General features: G+C 43.7%; 1 protein-coding gene across 1 annotated transcript; it reads right to left on the reverse strand.

Moving 5' to 3' along the window:
- Positions 1-924: 924 nt before the first annotated feature.
- DHRS7 (dehydrogenase/reductase (SDR family) member 7) lies at positions 925-22,691 on the reverse strand. Its single transcript, XM_014966601.1, has 7 exons — positions 22,535-22,691; positions 17,080-17,232; positions 11,563-11,669; positions 10,308-10,547; positions 4,394-4,516; positions 2,492-2,707; positions 925-1,130 (listed from the first exon to the last, which is right to left on the reverse strand). Exons 1-7 carry the CDS (start codon positions 22,668-22,670, stop codon positions 1,095-1,097), a joined length of 1,011 nt encoding a protein of 336 aa, XP_014822087.1. The 5' UTR covers positions 22,671-22,691; the 3' UTR covers positions 925-1,094.
- Positions 22,692-22,884: the final 193 nt, after the last annotated feature.

Genomic DNA, 22,884 nt, shown 5'->3' on the forward strand with positions numbered 1-22,884 from the left:
TTCCTGGCCACAAGAGCACACTGCTTGCTCATTGTCATTTTGCTGTCTACCAGGACCCCTAGATTTTTCTCTTCAGAAGTTGCCTCCAGCAGGTCCACCCCTAACCTGTAAGATCAATCCCTGGTTCCTTGGGGCTGTTCCTGCCCGGTACCAGGAACACCTGCATTGCTGCACCTGGCCTCTGCTCCGTGCAGCAGGGCCCGTGTCCCACCAAACTGGGAACTCAGCCTCTGTTTCATGCTTGACTTGCCTGTCCTGCAACAGCTGCCCCCAGGCAGCTCCAACACCAGCTCTGGTGTTTTGGCTGGGAGTGATCTGCTGCAGAGTTAGATTTCTCATTAATAGCACGTCCCCCCTCACAGCTACAGGCTCTTCTGCTACAGGAACTCTCCCTGTTCCTCTCCCCTTGATGCTCTAGAGATTTGGAGCTGCCAACCACAGGGGTTACACTTCCACCATCGCCCTCTCCCCTCCCCACGGCTTTGACATGCTCTGCCTGTCTCAGACTTTACAAAACAACCAGAAGACTGAGAACTCAGCCGTGGTGCCGAGGGACCTAAAGACTAAGTTGTGCCAGAAGTTAAAGGATTTAGCTCTAAATACACATGATGTATTTTGCTCTCAGACCACCCCTCCAGCAAAGAAGAAATATAATCTTTTCGCAAAGGAATGCTTCAACCACAGGCTGTACCTCCTTGCCTTTTACATCACAAGCTTCTACTTGGGGTCTTCGTGTTGAAGGTCCGTTAGTAATGAAAAAGAGTGAGGGAAACAGGATCCTCTGGGTATATGACTCTTAGCCTGCTTGCTAAGTGTTTGCCAGTGTCATAGCAGCAGAAAAACAAAATAATGCTGCCTGGCCTCTTCTGTCTCAGTTCTTGGAAGCTTAACGATTCCGCCCCTGGGAGTCTGACACGAAACAGGTTTGCTTAAAAGAGATTTTTATTTAGTCAAATGTGTATACAGCTTGATAGATTTGTCGAGTTACATGACGACAAAGGCACAACAGATAAAAAAAGCTTTTGCTTGCAGTCACGTAATATGAAAAAAAATTCTCAGTCTTAGCACAAGCAGGATTTTGTACACGTTTGTCTTTACTTCTTCTTTCTTGAGTAAGAGGCATCAGCGTCCTGGAGTGAGAACACATAAAATTGGTATTTCCTCCCCTTACTTAAGTCCTCCACCCACGGTGTTACTCCGCTTGACACAGTTTGTGACAGCGGGCCCTTACAGTGTGGGAGTAAGAAGCTTTAAGCTGCAGGTGCTTCCCTTATTTTTGCATTTCCTGCTTTTGGAGTACTTTTACATGTTTTTTTTTTTTGCACCAAGTTCAGCAAAAACCCAGAAGGAAAAGCACCATCTACCAAGCAGAGTTGCACCAACAGATCGCTGCGCTGCACTCCTGCCTTCAGGGATGGAAACGTGGGTGAAGCCCCTGCCAGACAGTGGCATTGCTTAACGCACCCCAGGAGCTGCTCAGATCACGTCTCCGATATAAAAACTAGACACAACCAAGAGAGACGTTTTCAAGTCTTAATGAAACAATTTACACTAGCTCAGCTATCTACAATGGCTCATTTATGGAGCTCAAGACCTCTAGAGTCCAACTACAGCTCTGCAAACCACACACGGTCCTTCCCGATGTCTGGCAAGGTGGGGAGCTTTTTATTCTTCCCCCAGAGCAGCTGCCCAGGAATTCTGCCCTGCTGAGATGGCCGGGGTTGAGAGGACACCCCGACAGCACAAGATTCATGCTGTCCTTCTGTGCACCTTCCTTCTATCTGCTACCCCAGCTGGGGCTGGCTTCTTCCTCCCAATGATTCAGTATCTCTATATTTCAGAGCTGCTTTGAAATATTTTTAGAAACCTGCTTCCAAGATTTGTCTGTAGTTTTATATCCTGGATCACCAATAAGTTAAATTAAATTTAATATTAAATATTGAGCTCCAGCAGTCAAGAAAGAGATTATTTTGCAAAATGTGTCATCCTGTCCCTAAGAACCGTTAAATGTTTGTAATAATTCTCATCGCTCTTGCTGTTCCATCACCCTCAGCACTGACCTTCCTCCTCCTCCTCACTGCCACCCTCACAGTAAAAGACTGAAGTGATTTTAATTTCCCAAGCCCAAGTTTCCTATCACGTGCTCCTCTCTCTCTGACCTGGGAAGTGGGCAGGATCTCTAATGAAAATGGCCGGTTAATTGGTTTGTTCCATAAAGCTTACCTGCCTTTCCAAAGAGCTTTCAGGTCACAGCTTAGAAGAGACTGCGAAGAGCATTGCCTGTACCAAATTCTGCACCAGAATATACAGGTGCATATATTAAACAGAAAAAACAGGCTGCAGCCATCCTAGACAACCAGGCGCTGGAGCCTGACCTGGCACCAGCTGCCAGGGAAGTGAGGAGAGAAAAAAGCCAGGGATCCAAAACCCCATTCCCAACATTATTGTGGCTAAAGAGTCTGGCAGCAGGAGGAGAGAGGAATAAACTTACCACTCCGCTCTTGAAGTTCTGTATCCTCCTCTTGCCCATTCTGTTCATCAGCCACCAAGCCCAGGTGGGCGCGTACTGCCAGAGGTAGCAAACAGCCAGGTAGGGGTGGTCACTGATCCAGGCTTCCTTCAGGTCGTTGGCTGTGCTCACCAGGGTGAGCCGGACACAGCGGTCGGTTGGCATCTTGTGGGACTGGTCACCGCTGTTCTCTATGGACTGGAGGGGAGAGAGAGACAGGAGGGATCAGAAATGGACTTCTCTTTGAGGGACAGGAAGGGTCACGCTCCGTGCCACAGAGGTACTCCTCCCAGTTTCTCCACTGTGGGGAGATAAGTGGGATGACCAGCCAGTGCAGCAGAGACTGGGGCTGGGGACCCCATCCCCCACTATGCTCAGTCTTTCACTGAATTTCACTGATTTTTTTTTTTAGAGTTGGAAGGAACCATAGAGATCATCTAGTCCAACTCCCCTGCTGAAGCAGGATTGCCTAGAGCTTGTCAGAGCATGTCACTCAGGACTGCATCAAGGCAGGTCTTGAAGATGTCCAAAGAAGGGGACTCCACAACCTCCTTTGGTTGTGGAGAACACTTTGGTTGTGGAGACACTTTGTGTCTTTGGTGTGGGAACACTTACCACCTTCCTTTACCACCAATGCTTAAATAAAGCAGTCTTTTAATTAATGCCTCCATTGAAGGGTCAAGGAAGGTTAAAAAAAATGGACCCCTAAATCCATCCTGCTTCAGCACGGCTTCTACGTTATTGTGAAATAGAGGTATCAGGACAAGTTACCCATTCTGCAGCTGAGGCCTCTGAGAAACAGGAATTTTCTCCTCCCCAGCTGCCCAGCCCGTTATATGCTGCAAGTTAGTAGATGAGGCCACGTTCCCCATCAACTTAACCATTCCTGCCAGCTCTCCTCTGGGGGCAGCCACCTCCAACAAGAGAAAAGCAACAGGCTTCTTCAGTGGCAGCCATGTCCTCCTTGTCATCCTGTCCACACACATCGCTCGGTGACCACAAGCCCCAGCCCCGTGAGTTTATGTGCACCTCACTCCAGCAGTAACAGACCGCTCCGTCAGTCCCTGCTATTTCTCAAAGCAAAAGCAATTCTGCTCTAGATTCAGTCCTCCTCCTTTTGCCACGCTGAAATCTGAGGAATGTGTTTTGCAAGCATTCCAGACTGCTCAAAAAGTACATCTTTTCTTTCACAGAAGTATGAAGTTTTGCAAGCCAGAATTCCTTTCAGAATTCAATTTAAAAACGGGAGATTATCCCCCCCGGCTCCCACTGCTGGGTTATCCTAAGCTTTAAACTGATGGAATTTAGGACAGATGACATTTTGATGCATGACAGTAGCAATTTTAGCCAGCTGCTCTGTTAGACAGCCTTTGTTAAAGGCAACAGTGCAGTTCTGAGGTTTTGCTTTTTCCCCTTGAGCAATCCCCACCAGCGGGGCGCGCGCCGCCCGGCAGCTGACTCCAGCAGCTCTGCCAGCAACGGGGTCAGCCCAACGGGGAGGCACCGCGACGGGGGCAAACACAAAGCTACCTGTGCAGAAAGGATGCTACTCTGCGTGCAGAACCGTGTCCAGAAAACCCTGGCTTTTCCCCTAAAACTGCAGCAGGGTGGCCGTACAGTAAATTTTACTGGGCTTGGATTGTACGTGTTGGAAGAGAGAAGGCACAGCGACTCTCAAATTTCATTTTCATTTTCATTTGGTATGGACTTGATACCACAAAGAATTACAAGACTATACATAGTTCTGCACCAATCAAAGCATTCCTTAGTAAGAAGAGGAAGTTGACTTGCGCTGCTACAAGGAGAAAAAGAAAAGAAAGCCACGAAAGAATAACGGGGCCTGCAGCAAAAGGTGAGTTTCTCCCAACGGAATTGAGTCCTTACCTTTGCCAGATTCTCCGTAAAGACGTTTTGTATGATCTGAGACTGCACAGGTCCTGGACATATGTTGATAATACTTATCCCAGGGTAGTCAGTCAGTTCAGTCCGAAGAGAATTAAAAAAACCCTAGAAGAAAAGATTACCATAATGTAACTTTCCTTTGCCATATTTCTGCTTGTAGCAAGGCTTAACAGACTACATATTTTCTTTATACCATAAAAATAGCAGTATTCCACTAAAAGCAACTACTACTGCTTTTTTTGGCTTTTTGTGTTCGCTGGCTAATCTAGAATTTTACCTGCAATTATACACATCATTGATATATATACATCACTGAAGAATCTATCCTTGACTTCTCAAACATACAGTAATTTCTCTAAACAACAGCCAGGTTTTGCTGCCCCTCTACTGAGGACAAGTCCCACCGACAGAGCACTTGGGGGCCTCGTTACTGGGGGTACTGCCCATCGTTAGCTCCCACTGGAGCCTCAGCCTCACCGTCCCAATTGCTGGTGACTAATTCCAGTTTATAGATTTGCATACATGCTTCACAGCTATGTTCTGTAAAAAAGCTGACCACGTATTTCAAGTTATAAGCACTTGCAGGTCCCATATCTAGTATTGGATCTTCACAGAGACATGTAGTTTCTGGAGGAGATGTGTAATTTCTGGAGGAGTAAGTTCTAACATAAAGACACTTATATGCCCAGAAGTCTGCTTCTGGACGCATGGGAAAGGATCTCAGATTTGCCAACCACCCAGCTGTTTTGGATTAAGAACCTGGGCCCTCCCCTAGATCACAGAATTGTCATGGTTGGACAGGACCTCTGAGATCACTGAGTCCAACCACACACACAAAACAACCCCCTACAATCTCAGGCACTAGAGCATGCCCTGAAGTGCCACATCCATATACCTCCAGGGATGGTGACTCCACCACCTCCCTGGGCAGGGCTTTCCAGTGCCTGACCACCCTCTCAGGAAAGTCATTCTTCCTAAGATCTCATCTAAACCTCCCCTGCCCCAACTTCAGACCATTTCCTCTGCTCCTGTCATTATTCCCTTGGGAGAAGAGGCCAACCCCCACCTCTCTACACCCTCCTTTCCGGGAGTTGGAGAGGGCAAGGAGGTCTCCCCTCAGCCTCCTCTTCTCCAAGCTAAACATGCCCAGTTCCCTCAGCCTCTCCTCATAGGACTTGTTCTCCAGACCCCTCCCCAGCTTGGTGGCTCTCCTCTGGACACGTTCCAGCACCTCAATGTCCTTCCTGTGGTGAGGGGTTGCTCAAAGCCCCATCCAGCCTGGCCTTGAACCCCTCCAGGGATGGGGCAGCCACAACTTCTCTGGGCAACCTGTTCCAGTGTCTCACCACCCTCACAGCAAAGAATTTCTTCCTGGTATCTAATCTAAATCTTCCCTCTTCCAATATTAAAACCATTACCCCTTGTCCTGTCACTGCACTCCCTGACAAAGAGTCCCTCCCCATCTCTCCTGTAGCTCCCTTTGGATATTGGAAGACTGATATGAGGTCTCCCCGGAGCCTTCTCTTCTCCAGGCAAGAAAATAAAGTGCTCTCTTTTCTTTAAATTCAGGCAGGAGCAGACCCAGATTTAGGAACAGTCTCAAAGGAGAACTCAAGTGCAAGGGGAAGAATCTGAGCGTTTCCCCCAAGCCCAGCTCTTACATGCAGACAAAGGGTCTGGTGAACAAGAACTGCTCTAAGCCATTTCTGGGGTTTTCCAGCTCAGTGACCAAATCCTAGAAGATGCTGAAGAAGGCAAGACTGAACTGCCTTCTACTATGACGGAAACATTTAGAAATGCCCCTACTGACCAGAGACTAAACAAAGACAGTAGTGGTTGTTGTTCAGTGCAATCCATGTGCTTATTATACAGGTTCCTGATTAAGGAACACTTTGAAGGCCACCATTTCTGATCCACTCCACATACCACCAATTATATGAATTACAACTCAATGAATGGCACGTGATGTCCATGAGCATCATCACACTAGGAGAGAAACTGTAAGTCAGATGCAGACTCCCGTGGACTTGACTCATGCTCTTACAGCACTCCCAGAACTGAAATAAAGGGTAATCTCATCAGTAGAACATTGTTATGAAGAATTCCAGTTGGCATGAATCCAAGTGTGGTTGTTTCAAGAAAAAAGTTTAAATTCTTAGCAGAATTCCTTCCTCCTCCAACTGCCATTTAAAAAAAAATCATTAAAAACAAAAAAAGCCCCAAAAAAACAGTAACAGAACAAAAGGAGGGACTTTTTCAAAAAAGGCATGATTACGACTGTAGCATTAACGGTGTCAACTGCGTTAGGCTCCAAGGCATGAATTAAAAAAAAACAACCCAAACCATAACAGATGAATTCATGTCAGACAGGCACACGTATTTAATGATTGGTGGCCAAAATCCAGTCTTCATTTCATGAAGATCTTAGAACAAAGGTTGATACATGCTTGGAAAACACAAGAAAAACGTCACTTTGGCTTCATCTTATTTTTCCCCTACCCCCTCTCTAGTCATTTCTTTTCAGTCATTGTCAGAGATGGGCTCCTGGGCTATCTGAAGAGGACTGCCATTCCTACGGTATTCCTTTACCTGAACTGTACTGGTGGAGTTTGATATTTCAAAAAAAAGCTTTTCTAGTTTTTTAGGGTTTCAAGCTAACATCTAGTCATAATTCCAGACTGACAGGAGACTCTCAGACCAAGTCTGTCCAAAATCTATATTGCAAATCACATGTTTTAACACTTGCAATTAGTATTTGCAGAACTACTGTGAAATAAACAAGAAAGGAGGTTTGGAGTCTGGCCTGGGTATTGAGCAAAGGTGGAATCTAACAAAAATATATGCAGTTCAGTTAGTTTATTAACATTTCTGTATTAATTAAAAATAAGCTCTCTCATTAAAGCTCCAGCACCTCAATGTCCTTCCTGTGGTGAGGGGTTGCTCAAAGCCCCATCCAGCCTGGCCTTGAACCCCTCCAGGGATGGGGCAGCCACAACTTCTCTGGGCAACCTGTTCCAGTGTCTCACCACCCTCACAGCAAAGAATTTCTTCCTGGTATCTAATCTAAATCTTCCCTCTTCCAATATTAAAACCATTACCCCTTGTCCTGTCACTGCACTCCCTGACAAAGAGTCCCTCCCCATCTCTCCTGTAGCTCCCTTTGGATATTGGAAGACTGATATGAGGTCTCCCCAGAGCCTTCTCTTCTCCAGGCAAGAAAATAAAGTGCTCTCTTTTCTTTAAATTCAGGCAGGAGCAGACCCAGATTTAGGAACAGTCTCAAAGGAGAACTCAAGTGCAAGGGGAAGAATCTGAGCGTTTCCCCCAAGCCCAGCTCTTACATGCAGACAAAGGGTCTGGTGAACAAGAACTGCTTTAAGCCATTTCTGGGGTTTTCCAGCTCAGTGACCAAATCCTAGAAGATGCTGAAGAAGGCAAGACTGAACTGCCTTCTACTATGACGGAAACATTTAGAAATGCCCCTACTGACCAGAGACTAAACAAAGACAGTAGTGGTTGCTGTTCAGTGCAATCCATGTGCTTATTATACAGGTTCCTGATTAAGGAACACTTTGAAGGCCACCATTTCTGATCCACTCCACATACCACCAATTATATGAATTACAACTCAATGAATGGCACGTGATGTCCATGAGCATCATCACACTAGGAGAGAAACTGTAAGTCAGATGCAGACTCCCGTGGACTTGACTCATGCTCTTACAGCACTCCCAGAACTGAAATAAAGGGTAATCTCATCAGTAGAACATTGTTATGAAGAATTCCAGTTGGCATGAATCCAAGTGTGGTTGTTTCAAGAAAAAAGTTTAAATTCTTAGCAGAATTCCTTCCTCCTCCAACTGCCATTTAAAAAAAAATCATTAAAAACAAAAAAAGCCCCAAAAAAACAGTAACAGAACAAAAGGAGGGACTTTTTCAAAAAAGGCATGATTACGACTGTAGCATTAACGGTGTCAACTGCGTTAGGCTCCAAGGCATGAATTAAAAAAAAACAACCCAAACCATAACAGATGAATTCATGTCAGACAGGCACACGTATTTAATGATTGGTGGCCAAAATCCAGTCTTCATTTCATGAAGATCTTAGAACAAAGGTTGATACATGCTTGGAAAACACAAGAAAAACGTCACTTTGGCTTCATCTTATTTTTCCCCTACCCCCTCTCTAGTCATTTCTTTTCAGTCATTGTCAGAGATGGGCTCCTGGGCTATCTGAAGAGGACTGCCATTCCTACGGTATTCCTTTACCTGAACTGTACTGGTGGAGTTTGATATTTCAAAAAAAAGCTTTTCTAGTTTTTTAGGGTTTCAAGCTAACATCTAGTCATAATTCCAGACTGACAGGAGACTCTCAGACCAAGTCTGTCCAAAATCTGTATTGCAAATCACATGTTTTACCACTTGCAATTAGTATTTGCAGAACTACTGTGAAATAAACAAGAAAGGAGGTTTGGAGTCTGGCCTGGGTATTGAGCAAAGGTGGAATCTAACAAAAATATATGCAGTTCAGTTAGTTTATTAACATTTCTGTATTAATTAAAAATAAGCTCTCTCATTAAAGCTTCTTCCATGTTCTTGATCTTAACATGAGATTCAGAGTCCTGAGAATTTTAAAGCAAGACGTGAACTCCTTGTACTCTGCAACTAATCAGCCGTGCTTAGACCAGGCACACCACACCCAAGAGATAATTCAACTGAAAGAACACTTAATAAAGGAGCACAAAGGGAATCCATGCTTCTGCTCATTGCATTCTAATTTATATCTACTAGACTTAAACCAAAAGCTGGACTCTAACGGGCAATTTCATCGCTACCACTCAAACGAAGGGCATAGATCTCCCCTCATCACTAACTGAAAACGTTATCAGCAGAGACCTGTCACCATCTTCTACATCTTCTGCTTCTGTCAAGCGTCTAGTGGCTTTGCAGTGTCAGCCACTTGTTACATTTTTGTTGGTTTTAGCCAAATTGTCAAAAAAATACTGATCCCATAGCTTAAGCAAAGCTCTTTACTCTGTTTATGTGCTTAAATCTAGCAGGGAGTAAGATGGTGTCAGTTTTTTAAAATCACTGAGCACAGCTGATGTTTATTGTACTGAGATCAACATGTACCTTCGCAGAAGTCAAAGAGTGGTGAAAGACAAATATATCTAAATAATTTTACTAGTTAAACAAATGATTCCTCATTTTTTTCCCCCAATACTTTTCTGAGCTCCTCTTATGTTTTTCTACACAAATGAGACTACTTTCAAAAACTCTTCACAAGCAATACTGAAAGTTAAGTGTTTTGCAGAAGATACCTTCCTAAGACACTACGAGCTGTCAATTCTTCACACCACAGCAAGATTCAGAACTGTTGGGAAGATTCATTCCGATGTTCCCAGCTAGATGAGGAATTCTCATTTCTCCAAGTAGTCTGCTTTATCACACACTGTTCTCACTTTGCTGTCCTACAAAACTCCTGTAGTTTTAAAACTCTCACCAGTGACTTTTCCTCCATAACTGAATTAAGCTAAGAACATTAGGGCTTCTACATGCAACAGAATAGTCCTCTGATTTAGGTATTCCTTCATCTGAAGGTCAGAAGCTAAGGTCTTGTATTTCACATTGTAATTTAATTACATAGTGGTTAGGCCCAACTAAGATGGTATTTGAATTTCAGTCAGGAAAATAAATCTAGGCTGAGAGCTGAGACATCTCACACTTCAGAGAAAATTAATTTTAAAGGACTTACAAAACCTGAGAAAGTTACATATTCCGTGTGCAACTTCAGAGGAGATTTGTGTTTTCTGTACAGAATAAAGTCCTCTGCTACATCATTAACTGATGTGGGTCTGCTACACCATGAAGCTAAATCTCACACAATTCAACTTACCTGCAGAGCATGCTTACTGGCACAGTAGCCAGAGGCAAGAGGAGCTCCCATGATACCCATCACACTGCTTACAGTAACGATCTTGCCTTTTTTCCTTTGGATCATGTGATTCAGGACATGTTTTGTTAAAGAGATTGTACCCAGGTAGTTGAGTTCCATTATGGCACTGTAGACATCCAGGTTTGTATCCACGAACAGCGAGCGTTGGGAGCGTCCACCATTGTTGACCAAAACATCAATCTCAGGAAAGACACAACGACATATTAATATAACACATTTCCTTTAATAGTTGCACTTCCCCAGGCACCTGTTAACTGGCTATTCTCTTCCCTCTGGTGTTGTCTCTGACATACACAAGTGAGACGTATCAGCTGCTGAAGAAGTTTCACTAGGTTCACTAGTTCCACTATATTCCACTTTGAATTGATGGCTGGCTCATTTTGAGCTGAGTCAACAAAACACGAACACACTGTTTGACGCCAAAAAAACGTTCTAACTCCTAGTACAGGAACAGTGGCAGCTGCAAAGTTGTTTTCCACACAACATTTTTCAACCTGACTGCACTGTAGCAAATAACACTTAACACTCAGGTCCTTCAAGGTGACCTTGGAAAATACGTTTTGTGCAAAACCAGAAAAGAACTAGAGTAAAGAACACAAGAAACAAACTTTGGACCAAGAATTTCACTGAGAAATCAAAATACCAGTGGACTAAAGGCCTAGCTTGAAGTTTTGCAAGTTGTACTTAGTACTGGTTGGATCTGACTGCTACTCTCTTAACTCCGTACTCTGAATACGCAATCAAGAAAACTATGCACAAAACAAGGAAAACAAGGAAATTGTGCCTGCTGTCCAGGTTTGTCCCATATTGTAGCCAAATTACATGCATTACTAAAACTACAAAATAAAGGTTCTGACTTTCATACACAATTTTGAGCCCTAAATATACAGCTGAGGATTTTTCCAGATAGTCCAGAAATTTAGTGACATCAAGCAAGTAAACTTTTAGTTCTTCTTAGTGACCAGTGATTATTTGTTCAGTGCTACGTCTCTGCAAAGCCTGCTGAAACCCAGAAGCAAAGAACAGAAGGAAGGAGAACCTAGATGCTTTCTGGCATGTTTAATACTGAAACTTAAGCAAGATGCAGATACTGGTGAATTTACCATACAACAAAATAAAAATGAAACGTAAACATAAGTGCGAGGATAGGAGCTAGAGAAGAAAAAGAATTTTTAACTCCAGAAGCACACCTTACCTTGCCAAAATGTTTAAGAACACTGTTGGTTGCAGCTTCATGAGAGCTTCTATCAGTCAAGTCAAGACGCAGAACAAGGATATCTTTTTCACTCAAGTTGCTAATCTCTAAAAACAACAATAAAGTGAATGGGAACCAATGAAATGTGCTTTTAAACTCCACATTTTCACTTAAAAGACACCAAGAAACCATAACAACAAGTTCCAAATAAGATGTTTGCTGTTTTCATTTTCATCTCCATTTTTAATCAGTTCCTACCAAATCCTTCTTTCTCATGATTGTGTTTTTGCTTGTGAAAAGCTTGACTGTATTAAACCTATGTAATTAATTGTCTATATTAAACAATATAGACAATTCAGTTCTTCAAATAAATTGCAGTAGTTGGGATTAATATACGACAGAATTATTTTACACCAAAATTTTTCACTGAGCCATTCAGAAGCGGAGCATATGGGCAGCCTTGACACTTTGCTCCTATGTTAACTGGTTAAACGTGTTTATTCTTGACAATAGGACTCGTACAATTTAGACCCAAAACACAGTGTATATACATGAGTAGCTGTGAGGCAAAGTGTAGAGAAGCTAGATTATTGGAGGAGGTAGATGGAAAGAGTTTTTGTTTAACTGATAGCATTAATATATCCATCTCCTGAAATAAAAGTCAGCTGTCCTCCAGCTCAAGCCTTCATGCTGAGGGTTTCTACCAGTGTCTCTTCAGAACAACTGACCTTTTCCACAGAAAGTATTTCTTGAGCAGTGATTTGTTACCCTGAGGTTTTGGGGCAGATGACCCACAAAAAGAAAATCTTCAATTTTTTTTTTTAAATTACATATAACATGGTATTTTTACTTTATTTATTAGTTTGATAGTGCTATTTGTTTTTCTAAATTGATTCCTAGCCATAACTAAGCGTAGCTGCTCCCCTCTAACCAGCTGCCCTCTTTAGAGGGCCCATGGCTCTGATTTTTTAATTACTATTTCTTGCATATACAGGTAAGATTGAACTTTGTCTTTACAGTGATGTACATCTACGGAGGTTACTTAAATCTCTAAGTTGCCTCTGTTCAAAGGTCACTAGCATTTAGGTTACTGCTACAATAAACCCAACTGTCTGGTTTAAAGCCACCAGTACTTCCATTTATTGCTCCCTCTGACACTTTCATGTGCATTTTTCTCTCTGTTTCTTCCAGAAAGACAGCAAAAAAAAAAAATAATCCATGAAGTTCAAACTACCCTTTCAGAGACACACATCAGCCTCATGATCTCTCAAGCAGACTTGCACAGTTGAAGCTTACTGGGGTGTGGAGTGTTTCTGCCACGGATTAACAAGCCCACACAGTCAACCCAGCCAAGAAAGCTACATGGGGGGGCAAAGAAAAAAAATCAGAGGAAGAGAAGCAAACTGCTGATAAGGAAGGAAGCGCTCTTTTATATGATGTAAGAAACTTTTGGCTTCAGGAAACATCAAAGCAGAAGCCTAGTTCTCGTTTTAGAGCAACCAGCAGCCCAGTCTGATTTCCACCCTCCCCCAAAGTACTCAGACCGTACACCTCTATCAGCCTCTTCACTTCTTTTCTGTTGCGAGGAATCCTTCCTCTAGTCACACCTCCTACACAGCTTTCACAAAACTTTCAAGCATTCTTGTTACCCTTTTTCAAAACTTCTTCTGTATAAACTTCTTTAGACACAACAACTCCTAATACTTCACCTCCTTTTTGGCCACTACCAAACTGATGTTTTTAAGGGAACAATTACAATAACCCAGAAAAACATTTGCTCCCAAGTGGAAGACCTTAGTTTAAGATTTCATCATTTTATAGAAACGCTAATAAATGATAGTTAGCATCCTTTAGTGAAGTGTGTCCAGTTGCAAAGCTAATTACACATGGCCTCCAGCTTTTGGAAGCAACATATCTGAACCTGAGTGCTCAAAGTTCAGCCTACCCAGAGCAAAGGCCACTTTCATACAGCTGTGAAACTGTGTACTTCTAGTGAGCAGCATCTTCTGGAGGTCCTTTAAAGTCTCCTTGCATAGCAGCTTTACAATGCATGGCTTCTGGTTGGGATGAAACTGACCAACCACCAAGCAGCAGGTCTTCTGACTGACATTTTCCTATCAAGCAATCATAGGCTGTCTCTTCCCTGATGATATTTTGTTAAGTTCTAGTTACTTTTTCACTAGAACATGGTTACAATCATTCAGAGACAACTTGGGTTTTCTTGAAAGACAGCTGCATAAATAATGTCATTAAAAATATTATTTGAAGTCATCAAGTGTACACCTCCTTCCCACAGGATCCCATCAAGGATTTCAGATCAACAATTCTTTTCAATATATGTTAATCCAATTCTTGTAACATGATAAACACTACTACTCAGCATAGACCCTTTATTTTCCAGCTCTTCAGCATTTCCTCTTACATCTTTTGTTTCTATTTTGTATAATGCTCTTAACAGAACATGAACTTTTAGCAGAGGTTGGACAACACGACCTCCTGAGGCCCATTCCAAACTCAATTACCGTATAATTCTCTAAATGATGGATTCTCTGTCATTCATTTGACCTATCCATATTTAAATCACACTTGAGCTTTGTCAAACCAAGAAACACCACCCTTTTCATCCCTATCTACTTTTTTTTTTTTCTCCTTTTAGGGCTTTTGAGAGAACACAGCCCCCAACATTACTGCTGAATTCAGCTCATGTTGCAGAGTGGTGGGGGGAAACACAGAAGCCACTTGCAGGAACCATGTAAGTTATACAAGTTGTTTTTTCTCCCTCCTGCAGAAGTGCAATGAAGTGTTGAGTTGGCATATGCATGACCCAACAGGTATGACCATACCTTTTATGGTACTTTTCCTTCTCTCTCCTTCAGCTTTTAAGCAGTGAGAATGCATAAACATGTATCATAGGGTGGTGTCTCTAACTTTTGCACATTATATACGTGCTTGTTTCTGGCATTAATACGCAAATTATCTACTTAAGCTGCTGCTGTGCATAGCATCTACAGCAGGCATGTTAAAGCCCATTAGCTCCAACCGTACAGAACACTCTTCAACTCAACTGCAAAATACATGCAGGTGGAAGCAGGGACAAGCCACCCAGGAAGCACATGGACCCAGTGCCCAAGCATGCAAGGACTGAATCAGGCAGATCAGTGCCCAGATGGAGTGGAAACTGGTGAGGAATGTGAAAGGCAACATGAGCTTCATACGTACAGCACCAACAAAAGGAAGACCAAAGACAGAGTGAGCTCATTGCTGGGTAGAGACGGTGAAGCGACAAAGGGCACAGAAAAACACTGACTTCATTGCCTTAGTTTTCACTGGCAAGGTCTCCTCTCAGGTCTCCCACACTCTTGAGGCTAGACTCTGGGGGAAAGAAATACTAACAATGTCAGAGGAAGAGCAAGTTAGAGACAAACTGCACATCTAAGGAGGGCAGTATATACACCCAAGAGTTACAAGAGCTGACTAATGTCACCCATGTTTGGAAGGTACTTGGTAAGTGGAGTAGCACCCCAGTAACTGGAGAAAACTAGATGTCACATGGCCTAACTTCAGTCCTTGTGAAAATTATGTGGCAATTCCTCCTGAAAGCAATTTCCATGTACATGAAGGCCAAGAAGGTGACTGGGAAGAGCCAGCACAGATTTACCATGAACATATACTCCCTGACCAACTTATTTGCTTTTTGTGAGAAGATGACTGGGTCTGTGGACAAGGGGAAAGCAGTGGCATTGTTTACTTTGGCTATATTGTGCTGCTTTCCAGAGTCCTTGAAGCTATACTGGGGAAATATGAGGGGTCTAGATGAGTGGATTACAACGCGTGTGAAGAACAGGCTGGGTCACTGGGCCTGAAGAACAGCAATCGACCAAAGTCCAACTAGTGGACAGTTATTAAGTGGTATTCCTCCATAAGCAGTATATTTTACTACCTTCATTAGTGACCCAAGACGATGGGACAAAACACAGGTTTTCTGCAGATTTTCAGTTAACATCAAGTTCAAAAGAGCAGTTGCTATGCTGGAGAGTAGGACTGCTGTTCAGAGAGGCATCTTAACAAGCTGTAAGGATGGTCTGACAAAACTCATTAAGTTCAACAAAGCCAAATGCAAAATTTCACACCTGGGACAAGATTATGCTATGCAGTGCTGCAGGCCAACATCCAAATGGCTAGGTATCAGCTCTCCAAACAAGAGCTGAGGTCCTGATAGAAGGACAACAGCAAGTTGAACACAAGTTAGCAATTACCTGTTGCAATTACAAATGCTAATGGGTTGCTCTAGCAGGAGCAGACTGAGGGAAGTGATTTCTAAGTGCATCTACACAACACTCTCCATCTGGAGTACTGTGTCCAATTTTGGACCCCCTAGTTCAAGAAAATTACTGATAAGCTGGAGAGAGTATAGCACAGGGCCGTTAAGAGGGGGCTAGCACACATGAAAATCAAGGGAAGGGGTGGAAATCTGGGTTTACATAGACTTGAAAGGAAGGATAAGAGGGAAGTGGGCCAAATTACTTTCTTTCACTACTTAGGCTGCCTATAGAAAATACAGAGTAACTATTACTGAAGAGCTTCCATCCTACTTATCTGACCTATAGTTAAAGTAGCATACAATTGCAACACAGAAGTGTTGCAACTACAGAAGACTTTAAATCTAGTGTATACTGCAGCTAAGACTGTCCCACCATTCCAGTGAAGTCCCTCCCACTGTAAGAGAAGATCAGGTTCATGACCACGTGTTGTTTTGTTATTTGCCCTGTTGGAGGGTTGGAAGCAGAAAAGCATAGAGGAGTCGCACCACTGGGGAAGAGCAGACAGGACAGATGACCCAAGCCTGACCAACAGGGTATTCCATCCCATCTGCATAACACTCAGTATAAAAGCTGAGGGATCCAAGGGTCAACTCTCTCTCTTCAATGGCTGATGTCCGAGGAGGACCCTGTCTGTTCATTTGCCTTTGATCCCGATCTGAGCATTCCTGACTCCAGATCCGGAATCCAATTCCTGTCCATCACTGAGTCCAGTCTGGGACTTTTCCCTGTGCCTGCTGGTGACGTGATCGTCATCCTGGGAGCTTGATATGGTTTTGCATATACTATATACATTTTTTTAATTATTATTTATTAATATTTTCATTAAAGTAGTTCAGTTTTTTTCTAAACTCGCAAATCTCTACCTCCTCTCCTTGGACAGAGAAGGGGGGAGGAGGGGTGTCTCATTCTGATTGGCCAATCTGGCCAAAACTACAACACTTACAAGACAACTTGCAATTGATAATGCAAACGATAACTTACTTCTCTTAAGTAACACTGGCTTATGAAGGAACTCATTATGCAAGTCTATACAAAGGCTTCTCACTCACAAAGAGTTTCGAAGGTACAGTGAAGCTCTGTATAAAGTTTACTTTCCTCATGAAATTTATTCCTGTGATATGTGGATTAGTATTCTGTGGCAACTCCATCGCAGCAAGAGTAGAACTGCTCACACGAAGTAGCAAGTTGTACTTACGAAGGCATTTCTTTTTCACTCTTTCCAGTTCATCCTCTCTTCTTGCTGAGATGGCAAGCAAGGCTCCTATCTTTGACAGCTGGTAAGCCAATTCTTCTCCAATTCCACTTGAAGCTCCTGTCACCCAGACAACCTTGCCACGCAGTTCATCTTCTATCAAAAGAATCAAGACAGCAGATCACACATTGCCAATGTTAGGATAAACATTTAAGTCCCTGCAGGGGTATAACGTGATATTGTTTTTAAAAAAGATGCTCATTTTTGGGAGCTATTACAAAATCCTGACTTCTTTATTTTTTGGTCACGTGCAGTTGCGAAATTGTTCATAGCTGTTCTGTTGTCACTTGAACTTTGTTCCAAGGCTAATCTGAATAAACACTGATTATCTACCTGATGGAAGAAATTTGATTGCTTTTCTGCAAGCCATCTACATACAGCATTTCCACTAACCTCATCAAAGAGAGCTTCAGAGGAAAAGGGAGAAGAGAATTCTTGGAAAGGACAGCAAACAGTTACTGTACTGCAAATCCAAACAAAAGCCAAAGCAAACCTTTCCCAATAATGTTCTACCTCAAAAAATGTTCTTAAGTAACCACCGACAGAAGATACTTCTCTGAACGAAGACACCGAATCAGAACACACCAAGTGGGTGTTCATCCACCTTGTTTTGTATCTGATGCAGGTCAATTCCTGTGTTGGCCAGTACAGCACAGTACATGGAGTTCTCAAGGTGTAAGCTCACGTGTGAATTTCCCATGTACTCATAGTTCCTGCCCAGGCATGCTTTTTTAACCTGTAGTAAAAATAACAGCACCTTGCTCCTTTTACTCCTCTGCTTCCACGCCTGCCCCCCCTTGTTTGCAGTCATCCCCGAGTACTGGGAAAGGGCTTAGCCTTCCAGACACATACCCAAAATCATCAAATACAACAGATGGATGAAAAATCACCTATTTCATTCTAGAACATGATTAAAGGATGAACGACCACTAACAGCAGAGTACTTTTCAGAACGTATCATTGCCTAACACTTGTAGGTGTTCTTCAAGATTAGTCCTAGTGACTATTAGTCTTAGTGGAAATCTGACTCAAGTTGGCAGGAGCTGTTCCTTCTATTTTTTTTGTACAGAAGAGTACTGCAACAATGTCTATACAACCAAGAAAAATTTCACAATATCATAGAATTGTCCAGGTTGGAAGGAACCTTTAAGATCATCTAGTCCAACCATCAACCTAACTGATAAAACCCATCACTAAACCATGTTACTGAGCACTATGTCAACCTCCAGGGATGGTGCCTCAAGCCCTTCCCTGGGCAGCCCATTCCAAGACTTAATAACCCTTTCCATTCACCATCACTCTCTGGGCTCAGCCTCCAGCCAGTTTTTAACCCAGCGGAGATTACTCCAGTCTGACCCATGGGCAGACAGTTTCTCCAGGAGGATCCTGTGGGATTCTGTATCAAAGGCCTTATTAAAGTCCAGGTAAACAATATCCTAAACTAATATATTTATAGAAATTCTTTTTATTGTTCTTAACATCCAAGGAAAGGTTAAGTTCTAGTTGGGCTTTGCCTTTCTAAACGTTTTCCTACATAGCCTTCATGGTATTATTCAAATAGCAGAGTGAAATGCATTTCCTGAGACTTAAATCCAGTTCCATTCTGCAAAAGGCCAGAATAGCATTTTTCAGCTCACCAAAACCTACTCATACTTAATTTAGCAAAAGTACTTCTTTTTCACTGTAGCCCCAGTGGCTGGGGCTGCTTTTACTTTCTGCTTACTTCAGTAATCAGTTCTGGGTTCTCTCCATAATATGCTGTGTTGCAAATTTCTACTTTCAGAGTCTTAAAGACATAAATCCCAGGAAGAGACCAGCACTAAACCTTCCACCCTTCCGACAAAAGCAGAGGGTAGTCAAGACTCACTGGCAGAACTCAGCTTGAGTTTGTGGCACTGGCAGTCAGTATTATTTGCCTTTTTTTATGATAGTATTTTAGTCACAGAAAAATCCCTCCTAAACCCAAGACATGGTGGCTTTGGGTTGTCTGGGGTTTTTTGTTTGCTTTTAAAAACAGTAACAAAAGCAGCAACAGCCCCTTTTCAAAGGGGAGATGTACTTGGGAGGTGGAAACAGGTGTCACTGAAGTTGTAGGAATAGCCAATTTATTAATAATTATACCAAATCGCTGCTGTCTATAAAGCTTATTCACACTCTCTTCCTCCAGTTTTGTTCCAATACATAACTCCTTGAATTAGTCACAAGAAACATGGGGTACACATCTCCTATTACTGGGGGGGGGTTTTGGCAGAAAACCTGTGTAGACAAACACTACACAACAAAAGAACATGCGGACATACCTTCAACCCTGCTTACCACACTCACCTCCCCTTGCTACTGAAAGAAATCAGCTGCCTCCTACCATTTAGTTTCCCTGTTCCCGACCTGTCTTAGGCAGTTTCACTGCAGTTATTCAGATCTTGTTCTGTGGACAAAATAGTTAAGTTGAGATAAGGAAAGTTTTCCACCTATTCCTCAGTGCTGATAGTTACCAAGCACTGAGCTACTGGGAGTTAACATAATGGAAACCTTAGCTCAAATGCCGTTGTAGAACAAGTACCAAACCACCAGCTTCCTCTAGAATACATGTCCTGTTGTTACTGGAAATAAGTTTAAAAATTAACCATGACAAATTAAAAAAGAAAAACAGATTCAGCTTATACTATCACTAACCATTAACTACTGTGTTACAAGGCGTAACAAAGGAGAGGTTGAACAAAGTAGTACTGCAAGTAATCCAAGAAGTGCTTTTGTAGCCCTATTTAGGGTTTTTTCCAACATTTTATAGCTCCTATAGCACAAGGTTACCATTTCATTTCATTCATGAAACAAATTTGGGGAGGGGAGGTTTAAAGCAGAACATTCTCCCCAGGGCCCTAAAGAATCATATTGTTATTCCCAGCTTTAATTCAGGAGGAGGCTTTCAGGTACATAGGTTTTCATATGTAAAAGGATCCTCCTTAGCTTGATAATACTATACTGCCTATGAAAAGAACAATATTTAGAGTGACTGTGGCTCAGCTAATGAAACAACACAAGGAAAGCCATCCAGCACCCAGTAACCCCTGTATCCCAGCGACACAAATATTTGGGAGATGGGAAGCAATCCAGCACCTGCCAATGACAAAATCCAGAAGTTAATTCTTCCAGTAGAACTGAACCATTTAAATGGAACCAGCCATACCTATATTAAGGCCCTTCTTCGCAATTACGGCAAAAGAGAAAGAAACACACAAGATCAGTCTGCTTTCTGGTAAGTATTTTTATCTCCAAGAACTTCAACATCTGTAATAAAGTTGTAGAAGCAGTAACATAATATAATGACTGCAAGACTGGCAGATCTGAGAACAGCTTTAAATAAAAATCAAGAGGTTTTTCCCATGAGATCCACATGCTACTTACCTAGGCACGCTAAATTACATGCACAATATAGTGAGGAGGAAGAGAAAAGGGGGAATATATTTAAAGAAACATATTTTCTAGCATTTGTTCCTTCTGTTTTCCTACCTGAACAGTTAGAATCAGCACTGTGGCACCACCATCCCACATGTATATGGCTGAAGTACCAGCAAAATGCCACTTAAATGCTACCATTTCAGCTACATATTTTAGCTAATTGCAAGCACTGAGGCTGGGAGACGGGGACAAAACACAGCTCGCTTCTTTGTGGAGCAAAGGAGCTCATGTTGACAAAATTCTGCCTGATTCTTCACATGTTGAAACAACTACATCAGAAAATAACTACATTGCTCTTTATATGGGAACTTTTAGGGACTAGTTAAAAGGTTTCCAAGCTTGCAATAAAACTGAAGGCTACATCCAAGTAACACTTTGTCTGCCTGAGAGCTCCTACATCTTGATGAGCATTGCACATAGATCCCTCAGGACAAAGCTTCAATTCTGTTCACCTTGTTTCTCTGCCCTGAGTCCATTATCTTTGCAAAGTACACACACAAAGCTTTTTTGTGGTTTTCTTATAGTGAGGGAACTACCTGATGGAGTTACTATAAAACTTTGAGCTGCATATCCTAAGAATTACACGCGGTTTGCTCACACAGACCTAAGTTTAGTATTTCTTAGTACTTTATTACTTGTGCATGCTTTTCTATTCTCTTCTCCATTATATGGACTAGCACTTTTGCAGCAAGCTTCTACTGAAAGCAGAAGAGAGAGGTGTCTCAACCTGTTCATTCTACTATTCTCTCAAGCCCTTTCTAATACTGACCTTCACCCACACCACCATGCCCTACAGAATGGTGGTCTCAAACCCTTATTCCACCATTGCCCCCAGTCACACATTCCTGATCCGCCTTCGTTCAATGCAGTTCTATCTCCCTATCTCAACCCAACATCCAGTTTCATTTCTCACATGGGACGAGCTCGAAGCATCATTTGCCCCATCTTCTTGCATCTCACCAGCTAAGGGAAGAAGCCAATCTGAAAGAAGAGCTCCCCACCTTCACCTCATCCCCCCGCACAGCTCGCAGCAGCCCCCAGTCCCCACTGCTGGCAAGGCTGAGGGGGGGATATCCAGAAAGTTGTGGCTTTTCTGATCAAAAGCCTCTGTTGAGTGAATAAAACCTAAGATTTTTAAAGATCTTTGTCCAGTAGTAGGCAGAACTAGTCAGATCGACACAAGAAAGAGCTGCAAATCCCCGTCTGAAGGCATTTTATTGAACTTCTGTACCCACAGGTGTCAAAAGCAGCACCTCCCACAGAACTGGTGCAAAGCCCCAGACAGCAACTGTGAGCGCCGCTCCCCAGTGCCTTTTGGGGCACAACTCTCAGGAGAGGAAACCCATTTAACCCAAACATTTATATTAACGTTTACCATGCTAAACACTTTCACCGCTACTGTGATGCCGAGATCTGCTTGCAAATGTCAGAACAAACTGAAAGAGCAGCCGAACCAACTACAAAGGAACCCGTCCAGGCTGCAGGCGCAGAGCATCCTGTCTCCTTCCTCTTCCTTCCACCGACACCCTCCCTGACCCTCACAGCCTGGGTCCCTGCGCCAGAGCCAGGCATCTGCCCAGAAACCCTGCAAAACAACCAGTTTTGGGCCAAAGGAGCCAGCGCTCACCACAGCCCCGCTGGCGGCTCCTTTCTGGAGAGCCGCGTTGGTGCGGGAGAGGTGCACACGGCTAGTTCAGGGCAGGAAATTTATGCTTTGGGGGTTGTTTTTACTGAACTTCAGATAAGCCCGTCGGACAGCTGCCAAGAACTGGCTCGGCCGAGCTGAGGCGACTTCAGCCGCGTCCCCGGGAACCCCTCTCCTCCTTCCTTCCCTCCCCACAGGCCACCACGTCCCTTCCCCTCACGGACCCCTCCCCAGACACCCCCGTGGCGACACCACTCCCTGTCCCGGCACCCCCCCTCCCCTAGCGGTCAGCTTTACCTGGCTTCTTCCCCCGCCACTCGGCCCACAGCAGCGTGAGGTCGCCGTCGGCCCGCACCCAGCGCAGCAGCTGGGCCAGCAGCGCCAGGAGGGCGCCTCCCGCCAGCGCCAGGCACAGCGTGCAGCCCCACGCCATAGCCGCCCCCTCTCACCGCCGCCAGCCCCCTCCCGACGCCTCGTTTTATCAGGGCGGCGGCGCGGCGGGAGCCGCCCCCGCTGCCTCAAGCCAGCGCCGGCCTCCTCTTCCCCGCCTCCTCCGGCTGCCCCTTCCACCCCCCCGTTTCCCCGCCGGGCAGGGGCAGTGCACGCTCCGCTCCGCACGGCCGCCCGCCCCCCGCCGCGGCCTGCCC

Source organism: Calidris pugnax, unplaced genomic scaffold (genome assembly GCF_001431845.1).
Source record: "Calidris pugnax isolate Ruff unplaced genomic scaffold, ASM143184v1 scaffold74, whole genome shotgun sequence".
Classification (NCBI taxonomy): domain Eukaryota; kingdom Metazoa; phylum Chordata; class Aves; order Charadriiformes; family Scolopacidae; genus Calidris; species Calidris pugnax.

Excerpts from the sequence above, each read along its gene's own strand:
- DHRS7 (XM_014966601.1), bottom strand. The coding sequence starts at position 22,670 with ATGGCGTGGGGCTGCACGCTGTGCCTGGCGCTGGCGGGAGGCGCCCTC. Across the intron at positions 10,548-11,562 it reads TTCTTAAACATTTTGGCAAG|ATTGATGTTTTGGTCAACAA; the intron begins GTAAGGTGTGCT and ends GTCTTTCCTGAG. Across the intron at positions 2,708-4,393 it reads TTACGGAGAATCTGGCAAAG|TCCATAGAGAACAGCGGTGA; the intron begins GTAAGGACTCAA and ends TCTCCCCTCCAG.